Below are 15,550 nucleotides of genomic sequence, written 5' to 3'. Positions count from 1 at the left end.
ACCATTTTAAGTTCAATCTTCTGAAATGACTGACTGCTGAGCAGACTGCTTGTCTCCTCTCTTCTCCTCTGCTGATTCACAGCCTCCGTGCTGGTTTTGTGTGTGTTAGGCTTGGGCGGTATCCACATAGTCATACCTTTTATCTTTTGCCATCCCGGGATATTCGGTAATACCACCACTGAACACAAAGGAGTGCTATTTTCAAACCCCACTGAGCCTTTGAAATCCAAAGGTTAGCCGTTAACAAGTACATGTAAAATCCCATAGAGAATGCTAACGAGCATATTGCAAAATTTTTATATGGTCTCTGACTGAAATTATTTGCAGGACAGACATCCCAGCTCAAAGTTATACAAGTAACAAAAAATGTTACTCATAGTTTGCTGCAGGCACAAAACAAATATTAGACAGCAATGCTCTAGAATCCAGGAGGGGATTTCTCTGATTTTACCAAGCAAAGCTTTCATTTTGAAAGAAGCTAACCATTTAGCTAACAAGCTTCTAAATCAGCAAATCAAATGCACAACTGCATTTAGCACATTTTACACTGTTAACTTAGCCAGATAGAGCTTATAGATAGATAGGTCTTATAACTACTAACATTTAGTTGTGCATTCTATACTGTAACTATGTCCCCTGGCGCATGCTGCACAAGAGTGAGTAAACATACACCACTTGACTGGGGACTACCGGTAAGCTTTATAATGAGAAATTATGTGACAGGTGAAATGAAGAATGAGATTTTCTTTATCTCCTAATGTATTGCACAAGTTGACTGCAGGTATTTGCTTAAAGAGTAGCTTCAAATATAAACATTAATAAAAATTCGCTAAAGAAATAGTTTCAAAGGTATTGACTGGATTGGTACAGTTGAAGTCGAAAGTTTACATATACCTTAGCCAAATACATTTAAACTCAGTTTTTCACAATTCCTGACATTTAATCCTAGTAAAAATACCCTGTCTTAGGTCAGTTAGGATCACCACTTTATTTCAAGAATGTGAAATGTCAGAATAATAGTAGATAGTTATTTATTTCAGCTTTTATTTCTTTCATCACATTCCTAGTGGGTAAGTGTGTTTACATACACTCAATTAGTATTTGGTAGCACTGCCTTTAAATTGTTTAACTTGGGTCAAACGTTTTGGGTAGCCTTCCACAAGTTTCCCACAATAAGTTGGGTGAATTTTGGGCCATTCCTCCTGACAGAGCTGGTGTAACTGAGTCAGGTTTGTAGGCCTCCATGCTCGCACACGCTTTTTCAGTTCTGCCCACACATTTTCTATAGGTTTGAGGTTAGGAATTTGTGATGGCCCTATCTTGACTTTGTTGTCCTTAAGCCATTTTGCCACAACTTTGTAGGTATGCATGGGGTTATTGTCCACTTGGAAGACCCATTTGCGACCAAGCTTTAACTTCCTGGCTGATGTTTTGATGATGCTTAAATATATCCGCATAATTGTCCTTCCTCATGATGCCATCTGTTTTGTGAAGTGCACCAGTCCCTCCTGCAGCAAAGCACCCCCACAACATGATGCTGCCACCCCTGTGCTTCACGGTTGGGATGGTGTTCTTCAGCTTGCAAGCCTCCCCCTTTTTCCTCCAAACATAACGATGGTCATTATGGCCAAACGGTTCCATTTTTGTCTCATCAGACCAGAGGACATTTCTCCCAAAAATATGATATTTGTCCCCATGTGCAGTTACAAACTGTAGTCTGGCTTTTTTCTTGACATTCCCACCACCATGCTTGACTTGAGGCAGTGTTGGGTTTTCCGCAGACATAGCGGTGTTGATTGTGACCAAAAAGGTTAATTTTGGACTCATCGGTTCAGAGAATGGACTTCCAGAAACCTTCAGGTTTGTCCAGGTGGTCTCTGGCAAAGTTAAGATGGGCATTTTGGTAATTGTTTTGACAGCAGAGGCTTCTTCCTAGCAACCCTCCCATGAATTGCATTTCGGTTCAAATCTAATTTTATTTTTCACATGCGCCAAATACAACAGGTGTAGTAGACGAGCCCTTAACAAAAATTCAAAAGGCACTTGCACATGCGAGCAATCTTTTTTGCAGGTGAATGGTAATAGTTGAACAAGATGAAGGAAAAATCCCTTAACCAACAAAGCATTTAAGAAAATACCTTTAAAAATAAGTAAGATAAGAATATCAAATAATTAAAGAGCAGCAGTAAATAACAATAGCGGGGCTATATACAGGGGGTACCGGTACAGAGTCAATGAGCGGGGGCACCGGTGTCGAGGTAATTATGTACATGTAGGTGGAGTTATTAAAGTGGCTATGCATAGATAATAACAGAGTAGCAGCATCGTGTGTGTGGTGTGGGGGGGGGCAGCAATGTAAATAGTCTGGGTAGCCATTTGATTAGCTGTTCAGGAGTCTTATGGCTTGGGGGTTGAAGTTGTTTAGAAGCCTCTTGGACCTAGACTCGGTGCTCCGGTAACACTTGCCTTGCGGTAGCAGAGAGAACACTCTATGACTAGGGTGGCTGGAGTCTTTGACAATTTTTAGGGCCTTCCTCTGACACCGTCTGGTATAGAGGTCCTGGATGTCAGGAAGCTTGGCCCCAGTGATGTACTGGGCCGTGCGCACTACCCTCTGTAGTGCCTTGCGTTCGGAGTCCGAGCAGTTGCCATACCAGGCAATGATGCAACCCGTCAGGATGCTCTTCGATGGTGCAGCTGTAGAACTTTTTGAGGATCTGAGGACCCATACCAAATGTTTTCAGTCTCCTGAGGGGGAATAGATTTTGTCGTGTCCTCTTCATGACTGTCTTGGTGTGCTTGGACCATGTTAGTTTGTTGGTGAATTGGACACCAAGGAACTTGAAGCTCTCAATCTGCTCCACTCCAGCCCCGTCGATGAGAATGAGGGCGTACTCGGTCCTTCTTTTCCTGTAGTCCACAATCATCTCCTTTTGACTTGACCACGTTGAGGGCGAAGTTGTTGACCTTGCACCACTGTTGATGTTGAGACTGGTGTTTTGCGGGTACTATTTAATGACGCTCCCAGTTGAGGACTTGTGAGGCGTCTGTTTCTCAAACTAGACACTAATGTACTTGTCCTCTTTCTCAGTTGTGCACCGGGGCCTCCCACTCTTTCTATTCTGGTTAGAGCCAGTTTGCGCTGTTCTGTGAAGGGAGTAGTACGAGATCTTCAGTTTTTTGGCATTTTCTCGCATGGACTATTCTTTATTTCCCAGAACAAGAATAGACTGAGTTTCAGAAGGTCTTTTGTTTCTGGACATTTTGAGCCTGTAATCGAACCCACAAATGCTGACGCTCCAGATACTCAACTACACTAAAGAAGGACCGTTTTATTGCTTCTTTAATCAGAACAACAGTTTTCAGCTGTGCTAACATAATTGCAAAAGGGTTTCTAATGACCAATTAGCCTTTTAAAATTGTAAACTTGGATTAGCTGCATCAAGAGAGGCCTGCAAATCTCTAGATGTTATGTTTGGGTTTGCCTGATTTTATTTATTTTCTTTTGGCTCTTGGGGATATTTTTGGAAGGTGTCCACTTCTAGGCTGAGTTGCTGTCATGTTATATGCTCTCCATTTGTAAATTATTTTATAGCCTTCCCCAGACTGATGTGCTCTCAGTACCCTCGTCCTGATGTCCTCTGAGATCTCCTATCCTCTCTGCATGGTGTGGTTTGTATTCACCTGGATGGGTAACACCAAACTGACCAGGTTTCTGATCTGTATTTATCAGAGTCCTGCCCAAACTCATTCCTAACGATCTCTCCTTTGATTGGTTCATTTGGTACCCAATTATTTACCCACCTGATTTTACTTACCTACTTGATTTAACCAATGCAACTTGGGGTTCACTTATTTTTGCACCTGCACTAATTCCTTTTAATTTTGTTATTCTTCTACATGCATGATTTCCTCTACACCAGCATGTGGTATTGGTAAATATAAACCTGTAATGTCAGATCACAAAGACTGGTTCTGATTAAATCAAGATTTCATGGTAAAAACAAATCTGTAATTGCTCAAGGGGTTCACATACTTTCAAGCAGCACTGTACTGTATACTGCCCAAGCCTAGTGTTTGTGTTTTAAAACCCAGTTTGATCTCATTCAGAGTTTCACCAGTCCTATGGGCCAGGTCAAAAGCAGTCCATTGTATAGGGTCAGTCCAAAATGGCCCCCTATCTCTTCAAAGAGCCAGCTGAGATTAATGACCTGCCCACCTCCCTGGACCTTGAAAGCCATGATGGGGTCATGAGGGAATGGCAGTAAGATTAGGCGAACATATTGAACGGGACAGGAGCAGTGATTCAGTAAACATTTGAGTAGATTTAAGTCTGTGTGGCCGTAGACCGTTCGCTAGGAGCCGTTTAAACCGTAAGAATGTATCTCCTTAGTAAAAATGTTTTGTGTAAATGTCGGGTTCGTACTGCAGCTATATTGGTCCAAATGTTTACACAATCTCTATGGGTCCAGTGGAATAGGGTGGGCCAGGGTTCACTCTCTCTCAGCCCCAGCCTCCATCAGCACCTGTGTGTGTGTGTGTGTGTGTGTGTGTGTGTGTGTGTGTGTGTGTGGGGTTAATGGTTGTTGCAGTGTAGCAGCGAGATGAGTGGTAAATCTGTTGGCTGTTCTCTCTGTCTGTTTTGTCTCTGTCCAAGGCCGTTTCCCAAAGAGGGGGATGTTGGGAGGCCCGTCTCTACTCCGCTGTTTAGAGCCAGATCAGGTGACACGGACCCTCCCCTTGGGGGGGGAGAGGGAGGAGGGGGTTGGGAGGGAGAGAGAGAGCGAAGGGAAATAGGAGGGAGCATGAGAGAGCACGAGAGAAAGGGAGTGTAAGAGAGAGCGTGAGGGGTAGGTCTCGGCAGCGAGCCACAGAATGTAAACTGATTATTAGATTAGCAGCCATGAGAAGCAAGACGGCTGAGAAGCGGAACGAGCTTGGTACTGTACTTTCTCTCTCTGTGGGCTGATTATGAAGGTTTCTGTTCTCTCTCTGTGACTTAAGCAGGAGGAGCTGCTGCTGGGAACGGTGAAACCGGAGAGACTTCTCGCTGGACCGAGGAGGAGATGGAGGTTGCCAAAAAAGGTAGTGTTTTTGTTTTATTTCTCTATCTACTGTTTCTCTCACCCCTCTCTCTTTCTAGTTTGATCTCTCTACTCAAAATTTGTATTTATTATTGATCCCCATTACTTCCTGCCAAGGCAGCAGCTACTCTTCCTGGGGTTCTGCAAAATTAAGGCAGTTATACAATTTTAAAAACATTACAATATATTCGCAACACATTAAGTGTGTGCCCTCAGGCCACTACTCTACTACCACATATCTACGACACAAAATCCATGTGTACGTGTGTGTCTGTATGTTATCTTATGCATGTGTTTGTGCTTGTCTCTTCACAGTCCCCGCTGTTCCATAAGGTGTATTTTTATCTGTTTAAAACTGATTCTACTGCTTGCATGAGTTGCTTGATGTGGAATAGAGTTCCAAGTATTTCTGTCTCTATGTAGTACTGTGCACCTCCCATAGTCTGTTCTGGACTTGGGGCTTGTGAAGAGACCTCTGGTGGAATGTCTTGTGGGGTATGCATGGGTGTCGGAGCTGTGTGCCAGTAGTTCAAACAGACAGTTCAGTGCATTCAACATGTCAATACCTCTCACAAATACAAGTTTGCTCCCACATAAACTATCACTCTGACACTCGCCTGGCTGGGTGCATAACTGGTGGTTGGCTTTTAGGGCGAGTGGTTTGAGCGAGGATACTTTTTCTAGTAGCTAACTGCAATGGCTCTGTTCTGCGTGCCGATCAAAACTGATCTATTAGGCCAAAGTATGAAGTAACAGAGCGTGACAGTTTGAGTTTCCTCTAAAGATCATATCTATTATTCACAAAAACACTTTGCCAGGCCTCTGGATCTTATAGGACTTTACCCCAAAACATTTTTCTCTCCAAAACTACTCCTTTTGAGAGGTGAGTCTTTCATTTCATGCAGTTATTGACAGTGGACACAACAACGTTTCTGCCTTCGCCAGTTGCGTCACTCAGTCCATGGGAGATTGACCCCATCGACCCATAGTTACCTTCCAGCCAGGCCAGTACTCCTCCAAATTTGTCAGTGTAGACTCTGGTGGACAATGGGAGAAAAAGGGAGAGGGCGAGATATGTCGAGTTTCCATAATTTATCCTGGTGTTTTACCTAAAAGGCTCAGACTTTTCTGTTTCCATCTACGTGTACCAGCACCCGTGTCTCACTGGGCCATGGTGCCGGCGGACCTGCTCCTCCTTGGGGCCAATGCCAGGCCACTGGTACTTTTCAGCAGTCATTTCCATAATAATGGCTAACTGTGAACTTTAGCACCTTCTCACAAAGTAACGGTCTTGATAATGCAGAGGTTGTTGATTCTGCTCGCCCACAATTTTTAGCGTCACATGGAGAAACAATAACACTAGAGCTTACTTTAATAGAAAACACTGGCATTACTTTGGTGTGGGGTAAGTCTTAGGTGGAAGTGCAGCATGAGAGACCAATGGGGCTAAGCACATTGGACAGGAGAGTAAATAGAAGGATTAATGGGGATTAATTAAGGCTGTCTAGGGTGGGTTTGTGGATTTGGAAATGATTTGGTCATGCCTCCCCCAACCCATGTACATTTTTCCGTACATAGACTTCAGTCAACAAACCTAGACTATATATCCCAGGGAGTTACTACCTCTGCTGTGTTTTTCTGTATTGCAGAATGCTGATGCCAGATACAGTATTCTGTTTTGCCATTGGTATCATTTGGTTGGTCATACATTCACAGCCAAAAGTGAATCACTGTAATCATACAGTGACTAGGGCTGTTAATTTAGAGGTCTAGCAGAGATGCCACTGATACCCAAGGTCCTAAATCTGAAGCTCCTCCAGACCAGACAATACAGAGGGGGAGTTTTTAAAAGATGACATGTTTGAAAGGTGCACTTTCATTCATTGGGCTGCCTAACAATAGTGTACATTAGATGCTGGCACAGTGTTCTGCGTAGTTTCACAACAGCCTTTTTATGTTTTGCCCACTTTTTAGAAATTTTTGCAAATGTATTAATAATGAAAAACGGATACATAAGTATTCAGATCCTTTGCTATGAGACTAAATTGAGATCAAGTGCATCCTGCTTCCATTGATCATCCTTGAAATGTTTCTACAACTTGATTGGAGTTAATTAAAATTTTTAAATGTTTGCTGCATTGAAGGTCCCCAAGAACACAGTGGCCGCCATCATTCTTAAATGGAAGAAGTTTGGAACCACCAAGACTCTTCCTAGAGCTAGCTACCCGGCCAAACAGTGCAGTCAGGGGAGAAGGTCCTTGGTCAGGGAACCCAATGGTCACTCTGACAGAGCTGTAGAATTCCTCTGTGGAGATGGGAGAACCTTCCAGAAGGAAAACCATCTCTGCAGCACTCCACCAATCAGGCCTTTATGGTAGAGTGGCCAGACAGAAGCCACTCTTCAGTAATAGGCACATGATCGACCGCTTGGAGTTTGCCAAAAGGCACCTAAAGGACTCAGACCATGAGAAACAAGATTCTCTCGTCTGATTAAACCAAGATTGAACTCTTTGGCCTGAATGCCAAGCGTCACGTCTGGAGGAAACCTGGTACCATCCCTATTGTGAAGTGTGGTGGCAGCATTAGGCTGTGGGGATGTTTTTCAGCGGCAGGGACTGGGAGTCTAGTCAGGATCGAGGGAAAGATGAACGGAAGAAGTACAGAGATCCTTGATGAAAATCTGCTCCAGAGCTCAGGACCTCAGACTGAGGCGAAGGTTCACCTTCCAACAGGACAACAACCCTAAGCACACAGCCAAGACAACACAGGAGTGGCTTTGGGACATGTCTCTGAATGTCTTTGAGTAGCCCAGCCAGAGCCCGTAATTGAACCCAATCTAACATCTCTGGAGAGACCTGAAAATAGCTGTGCAGCGACACTCCCCATCTAACCTGAAAGATCTTAAGAGGATCTGCAGAAAGGAATGGAAGAAAATTCCCAAATAAAGGTGTGCCAAGCTTGTAGCGTCATAACAAGAAGACTTGAGGCTGTAATCGCTACCGAAGGTACTTCAACAAAGTACTGCATAAAGAATCTGAATACTTATGTAAATGTGATATTTTATACTTAAATTTGCAAATAATTCAAAAATCTGTTTTTGCTTTGTCATTATGGGGTATTGTGTGTAGATTAATGAAGGGGAAAAACAATGGATTACATTTTAGAATAAGGCTGTAATGTTATATAACACCTTTGAAAAAGTCAAGGGGTCTAAATACTTTCCGATTGCAACGGGATAGATAAACAGTAACAGCAGCGTATGTGATGAGTCAATAGAGATTAGTGCAAAAAGGGTCATTGCAGGTATTCCGAGTAGCTATTGGTTAACTATTTAACTAACCATTTTAGCAGCCTTATAGCTTGTGGGTAGAAGCTCTTCGGGGTCCTGTTGGTTCCAGATTTGGTGCATCGGTACCGATTGCCTTGTGGTAGCAAAGAGAATAGTTTGACTTTGGTGGCTGGTGTCTTTGATAATTTGGGGGGAGAATGGATAATGTCCATGTTATATACTGTAGGTGTTTTCAGTGGTTTTCTGGCCAACACTAAATAGGGCAACTGGACCACCATTATCATTTTGAAGTGATTACTACTACAAAAAAAATATCTAATCATAAGACTATTACAAGTGACTCAAACCCGACGCTAAATGTTCTGTCCGGCGTCTTCTGTTTTATTAGTTCAGATGGCGTTGTAAGGGACCTTTGTCCTATTCTGGGCTCCAGTCTGAGGTGATTTGTCAAAGTGTCAGTGTCCTTTAGCTCAGAAATGCAGTGGATGAAGGGGGAGGGAGGTTGGAGAGAGACCCTAATGTCAAAGGTAATCGGCTGTCGATCTTCCAGTCCACTGCACCTCTCTGTAAGCGTAGTCTGTCGTAAACAGTTTGAGACTCCATTAAAGCTAATTGTTGGATTAGATAAATGCTGTTGGCCTGCAGGATTTTACCAGGTGAGATGGTGTCAATCTGTAGTAGGTTAATATTCAATGAATATGCTTAATCTGGGCCTGTTTTAGGTTCAGATCCCAACCCAGTCTCCCTCTCTCTCCTCTGGCAGGGCTTGTCGAGCACGGGCGCAACTGGCCAGCCATTGCCAAGATGGTGGGCACCAAGAGTGAGGCTCAGTGCAAGAACTTCTACTTCAACTACAAGAGACGGCACAACCTGGACAACTTGCTCCAGCAGCACAAGCAGGTACGGCAACACTCAACACAATTAATTACCAGGGCTGTGTTCATATGGGCACATGAAAAATGTAAATACAATGGCAATAAAAGAGTATACTTTATCATCCAGGCAGTCCCTACCAGTTTCAGTTAATTTTCTCAGTTTAGTGCTTAATAACATTGTTCAGGTACAATATGAAAAGTTTTCTTTTCTTTAACGTCTGTTAGAACTTGAATGTATGTCACTATCTTTAATCGATTTTCTGTAATAATCAGAGGAGCAGTGAAGTTGATGTTTGTTCTATAACCTGTGTTTCTTCAGGACACACGGCGGGCACGGGGAGATCGAGACCCGTCTCAGAGCGAGAGCATGGCTTCAGCTGACGATGACCAAAACCCAGAGGATAGTGATGGTCAGTCAGAGAGATGTCGCACACCATCCATCTGTATATCCTCGCATTCAGACACACTTACACTGTCTGTACAGCACAAATACACAAACACAACCATTGTTAAGAATTGTTTTTGATGATTATTTACTTACATTTGATTTGAGTGAATAAACGATGTAGTTGTGTGTGAATGAGAAAGATTTAGAGAAACGCCTCTATGGAAGAGTGAAGCGAAGTCTAAAAGAGTGAGTCCACTTCAGAAAGAGCCTCTTGAACTGTCTGTCTTCTGAGAATTTGATTTGAATTATGGCGAAGGAGCCCCGGTATTTTCTCTATACTGTCTGTAGTTTTAATGAGAAAGAAAAAAGGGATCAAATAGAAAGGGAGAAGGAGGGGGGAAAAGCGAGAGATAAAAGATGTGAACTAATTCTGACTGCTGGGTCTGGGTTATGTAACTGTTCCTTGGCTTTGAAGAAAGCGTACTGCATGGAACGTGGAGTGCTGCTCCACTCTTTTGATCCACCGGGCCTCCCCCGGTTTCTTTCTCTCTACCCCTCTCCCACTCTCTCCCCAACTCTGCTCTTTCCCCATCACCCGGTCTCTTTCTCCTTCTCTGTGTCTCTTCTCTCCCCCTCTCTCTCACTCTCCACTTGTAGTGTTCTATCTCTCTCGGTCTTGCTCTCTCTCTCTCCACTCTTAAAGTTCTAAAATGTTGTCGTAACAGGGCCTGTTTTGAATATTTAAATCCCTTGCCCTGCAATGCTCTGCCATGTATGTGGATAGGTTAATGCATGTGAGTCCAGATTGTCTGGTACCTTTCCATTTCATCCTGTCCCTAAATGTCCTCATGAATTCAATGTCTCCCTTGGGTTTGTCACAAACCGATCACTCACCGACTGTTGCTCTTGGCCATCTCTTTCTCTCTCCCTCTTTCTTCTCCCCTTCTTTATCTCTCTTTCTCTTTTGGCGTGGAGCCCATCTCCCTCTAGCTTTTGGTTGTGGTTAAGCAAAGTGGCTGAGGTGAAGCAAATTGGTTTAGGGTTGAGCCTCTCACCTGACTGGGAGGAGGGAGGTAGTAGAGGCTTCCCCGTACCCTTGTAGCCTGCTAGTCTCTGTCTCTCTCTATCCCTCCTGCTGCCTTGCTGCCCCTCCTGATGACAACCAACTACAATCAGATATTTGTAAAGTTGTGTCTGGACTACAGAAGGTCACTATATTATGTGTTGTTTTTGAAGCTCTCATTGACTCCCAAGGAAACTCAAACTGTCCTCAAGGTCTTGGTTGGTTGGTGTAACTGCCTGCTGATTGAGTGTCACGTGGTTGAGCAAAGGCAGTAATGCTGCTGGGAGGGGAGTGTTCAGTGTTCTTAAACCCTGCTTCTGTCAGAGGGGACACATTTAGATTATTTGGTTTTGGTCACATTATTTGGACAGACTCTTTGGTGTTTGATTTGATTCAGTTTGACCTGTGATAGAGATTTATCTTGGCATCGACACATGCTTTTTTGATTCAATGTTCAGGTTTCTTCTCTCCATGGCAATAGTGCCAGACACAGGCAACATTGCATGCATCATTGGTTTGCAGAATATTTCTGCATTGTATGTGGTCTGTGTTTTTATCTATACTGCATATTTTTATCCATAACATTTCTATCTGCTTGGATCATTATAGGTGTCCCTCTCCTCAGGGTCACTTACTATGTATGCCATACAGAGTGATTTAAGTGTGTCTCACCCATGTCTTTTCCTGTTCTGTGTGCCCATAAAGGTGGAGATAACAGCTCAGACACTGAGAGCGCCCCGTCCCCGTCGGACCCCTCCAAGGCTGGAGGGGATTCCCTGAGGGGAGACGGAGCTGGAGGGTCAGAGAACCAGTGGTCCAACAAGGGCCAGGCTAGCAATGGAAGGGTCCAGGAGCCCTCCTACGGGGAGCTGAGGGTCAAGTTGGAGAAGAGCCCCGAGGGAGAGGCCAGAGAGCCTGGCTCTCAGGAGGATGGGGAGAGGGCACGGGTGGCCTACGAGGGCCATGGGCACCCCAAGAGCGAGCCCCAGGATGTGGACATGAAGCCTGGGGGGGCCGGGGAGGTGCAGGTGAAGGTGGAGCCTGACTCTGCTAAGGAGAAGGGGGAGCCAGAGAAGCAGAGGGAGGGGCACCACTCAGACAACGACTCCAGTGCCACCTGCAGCGCCGACGAAGATGTAGACGCTGAGCCCGAGAGACAGAGGTGGGTCAGGATGATGATCACAGGGATGGACTTAAAAAACACATTTGGACTTAAAAAACAAAGCTCTTTGGGTGAAGCTAATGATCACTCAGCTGTTGATACTATCAGTATAGGGGATCAGATGAGGGCAAAATGTACTTAGATTAATTATTAAGGTGGTAAATGGTTGATATTATTAGTGGTAATTGAATCATTCCATACAGGACTCCTTTATTGTAACTCCTTTCACCATTACTGCAACTCTTTCTGAACAGTGTGTCTCACCGTTCCTCTCCTGTCTACCCCTATCTCCTGTGACCTCAGGATTTTCTCTAGTATGGACAAGCCTTCGTTGCTCAGCCCTCCTGGCTCAGTGCTGATGTCCACGGCCAAGCAGGCCCACCTCAACATGCAGCAGCTCCAGCAGCGCGCCGCTGCCATCCCGCCCATGGTCAGTCACTATAGCAACCCACACTTTTCTATGATCAGATATGCCCATTCGGCGAGGCAGGCACACGGAGGCAGGCAGCAGGGTGAAAGCATGTCTTGTTTAGACCAACCTCCCTGTCAAGTGAGTCCATCATCCCCAGCATTTTTCCAACCAACCTGTCAATCAATCAATTTGTTACCAATCATTAATCTTCTGTCATTCAATCAGTTGAGCAATGTGTCAGCATGGATTTAAATCAATCAAATTGTGCCCATCTTTTGTGTAATCAATCATGCTAATGTACTGACACTGTCAAATTGTTTTCTGATGTAAATTTCTTTCCCTCCAATGGCCTCTTCTATGGTGCTTCTGTCTCCTAATTTCTTATGGATTGAGATCAGACAAACTGGATTGTTTAAGCACTACGTGCAAAACACGAACACTATCAAATCTGACAACTGTTTAGCTGTTTTACATTTGTCATCCAATAATGTCCATTATCTTTTCTCTGGGATGGTTTAAAGTCATGCCTTAGTACTTTGCGTTTAATTCTGACCCTGAAGTCCAATCAACATCTACTTTTCCTGTACTCTTACAAATGTAGATCGAGAAACTTCAGTGTTAGTGGGCAACGCATCAGCCGCTCGCTTCACTTGTACAGAGCTTGTGTCCCCCCCAGTCTTCCTCACATGGGCATCTCTCCTCGCCCCCTTCCTGTAGGTGGTTCCTTTTGGTCCTGGTGGAATTTCCATAGGAGCCCCCCTAAGCGGTTTTGCCATGTTCCAGCACCAGATCACGGCTGTGCACGAGTCAGCCCACGCCGAGGAGAAACAGAGGCAGGACCAGGCTGACCCCGAGCGCAGCAGACAACCCACCAACTGCCCTGGCTTCACCAACCACAGCCCCACCATAGTGGACAGGGAGGGTAAGAGAGAGTACATACAAACACACCGATATCCTCCCTCTGAGCCCCTACCTACCTGAGCCTCTCAACCAACAGCAGCCTATTTGTAGCCAATGCATTTTTCTGACACGTTCGCTGTAGTTCACTGCCAAAAAAGGAAATATGAGAGGAGAGAGAGAGCAGGTTCAGACTGCCACTCTAAAATGTATTTCTGAGCCAGAACAAGATGTTAGCTGACCCCATTTCACCTCTGATGCCACCATGAAGCCTCTGATGGGGAAGGCTTGTTTTTCCTGAAATGCCTCTGGGGGAAGAGAGGGATTCTGCGGTCGACTTTTGAAGGCGTGTGACTTGATTGTGTCAGAGCAGGACACAGTCAGTGCCTCCCAGACAGACAGAGAAGCGGGTCCTATTTTGAACGGCAGAAGAGTCATTCAGCCACAAAGGTTTTCGGGTAGTCTCGCAATACCATGTTTGAAGAAGCCTGCAAAATTGAACTTTGTGTTCGTGCATTACAGCAGCCTTCTTTTTTTTTGTGAACTGCAAATCCATGTCAAGATGCTTCTCAATCATTTTTAGTTGATTTGGAATGAATATTCAAAATCAACAGCATGTGTCCTCAGAGAACTGGATTTCCTTAAATTGTGTTTCATCTTATGATTCTTTGTCTATTTGTGTGTGTGTGTGTGTGTGTGTGTGTGTGTGTGTGTGTGTGTGTAATTTGTTGTGGTAGTGTTTTCATTCATGTGTCTCTGTTCTGTGTTGTGTTCTCCAGGTAAGCCCTTCCCCTACATGCCTTATGATATGAAGATGGCTCTGGAGCAGGAGGCCCAGTCTGGTCGGCCAGGCTCTCCCTACGGGCTCTCTCCCAGGGACATGTGCAAGGCCTCTCCTCAGCCCAATGACCCCAACGCCTCCCGCTACAGCGTGCCTCCAGGTAACCGCCCTCTGCTCTGTCCTACCCCATCTGACCTCCTCTCTACCATTCACCTAGCCTCCCTATACTGTTTGTGCCGTAGCCAACTCTTGTTCCATTGGCTTAAGCTCGTGGCCTTATTCTTTTCGCACTCCACCCCCATACTCTTTCCCCATTGTCTCTGTGAGTAGATTCAGCTGTAGTGTAGCTGTCCTTGAGCATCTATCTGTCCCTATCATGAATTAACATTATACACACAGCCTGGCTGCAGTAAGGCTTTATCAGTATTTCATTATGGAGTACCTTGCTTTCTTATCTCCTGTGTGAGCTGCCAGGGTGCTGACATCTGTGCCTTCTGTAGGAACTATCCCAGACAAATATACCATTTTTGATTTAGTAGTGCAGGGGCATGGAGGACGGGTGTGTGGTAGGTAGGAAAGGAGCAGGCGTTGCTTCCTCAAGGCAGGTCACTCCCGGTCACTGTGACTCACTAACATGTTAGAACACTGCAGTCTGGGAAATCTGTGGCGGCAGGCTTAAACATCTGGGGGAGCAGCATTAGGGCAAATCAATGTTTGATCATAATGCACTCATAGATGGGAGATGGGATGTGGGTGGAGCCTGTTGGCAAGACTAATGAATAATTCACTGGCTGAGAATGAGAAACAATTTGAGCTGAATTTAGTAGCAAATTGAAGGAATGGCACCCAAAGAAAAAATTATCCACACTGGACATCAATTGAAAAAAAATTCCTGAAGTGTTTTTGGTGCAATCGTGCAGATACTTTTCAGTGCCTCTGGATTCTCTATTCTTGCCACATGTTCTTTTGTGTGTTTTCTCTTTCCATACGCTAAGTGACCGTATTATCGAGTGTGTGTGTGTGTCACTTTCTAACTTTTACTGTTTTCTCTCCTCTCCCAGTGCTCCAGCCAGCTCCCAACCAGGTGGTCCAGAGCCTGCCTGATGGAGTCCGTGTGACTTTCTCCAGACACAGCCGACCCGCCAACATTCCATCTCCTCCTCCATTAATTCCAACCTCCAAACCCACAGACAAGCCCTCCTTTATCCAGGGTGGCTCCATCTCCCAGGTAAGACCCCTATCCATCAGGGGAGGGCTCAGATCCAGCCAGCCCCCTGGTAGAGACCGACACAGGTGTAGCTGGACAGGGCCGTTTCTAGCATTTTGAGTGCCTTAGCGGTTGTGGGGCCTCTAAGCGCTCATGTCCCTTGTGCAGCGTTTCCCAAACTAGGGGTTGCGACGTAATGTGGGGTCGCCTGATTTCAAAATGGGGTTATGCGAGAAACTCTGAAATACGTTTTAAATGCGCTTGGGTCTTAGAACTAGTGTTACGTCAGTAACCTCCGGCAGCCACTAGATGCGGTTGTAATAAACAGTGGTTTCTGTTTTCTTCCTACTGATGTGGCTCTATCATTTGATGGTTTATGCTACAAAATGTCA

The 15,550-nt window shown here is 44.9% G+C and overlaps 1 protein-coding gene across 7 annotated transcripts in view; it reads left to right on the top strand.

Annotated features, from left to right (window-relative positions):
• LOC112228567 (nuclear receptor corepressor 1) overlaps positions 1-15,550 on the top strand; it is a 112,878-nt gene that overhangs the window by 72,455 nt on the left and 24,873 nt on the right. For 5 of the 7 annotated variants that reach the window (XM_042309348.1, XM_042309349.1, XM_042309347.1 and 2 more), the window contains 8 exons: positions 5,005-5,085; positions 9,137-9,273; positions 9,568-9,658; positions 11,405-11,861; positions 12,165-12,411; positions 12,991-13,195; positions 13,950-14,111; positions 15,013-15,179. In XM_042309348.1, coding sequence (XP_042165282.1) covers positions 5,005-5,085; positions 9,137-9,273; positions 9,568-9,658; positions 11,405-11,861; positions 12,165-12,411; positions 12,991-13,195; positions 13,950-14,111; positions 15,013-15,179 — 1,547 coding nt within the window. The remainder of the gene's footprint in view (positions 1-5,004; positions 5,086-9,136; positions 9,274-9,567; positions 9,659-11,404; positions 11,862-12,164; positions 12,412-12,990; positions 13,196-13,949; positions 14,112-15,012; positions 15,180-15,550) is intronic. The other 2 variants (XM_024393986.2, XM_024393988.2) reach the window with 1 other exon arrangement.

This window comes from Oncorhynchus tshawytscha, linkage group LG30 (genome assembly GCF_018296145.1).
Source record: "Oncorhynchus tshawytscha isolate Ot180627B linkage group LG30, Otsh_v2.0, whole genome shotgun sequence".
NCBI lineage: Eukaryota > Metazoa > Chordata > Actinopteri > Salmoniformes > Salmonidae > Oncorhynchus > Oncorhynchus tshawytscha.
The sequence above is the reverse complement of the archived record's forward strand: the minus strand, read 5'-3'. Positions and strand labels throughout refer to the sequence as shown.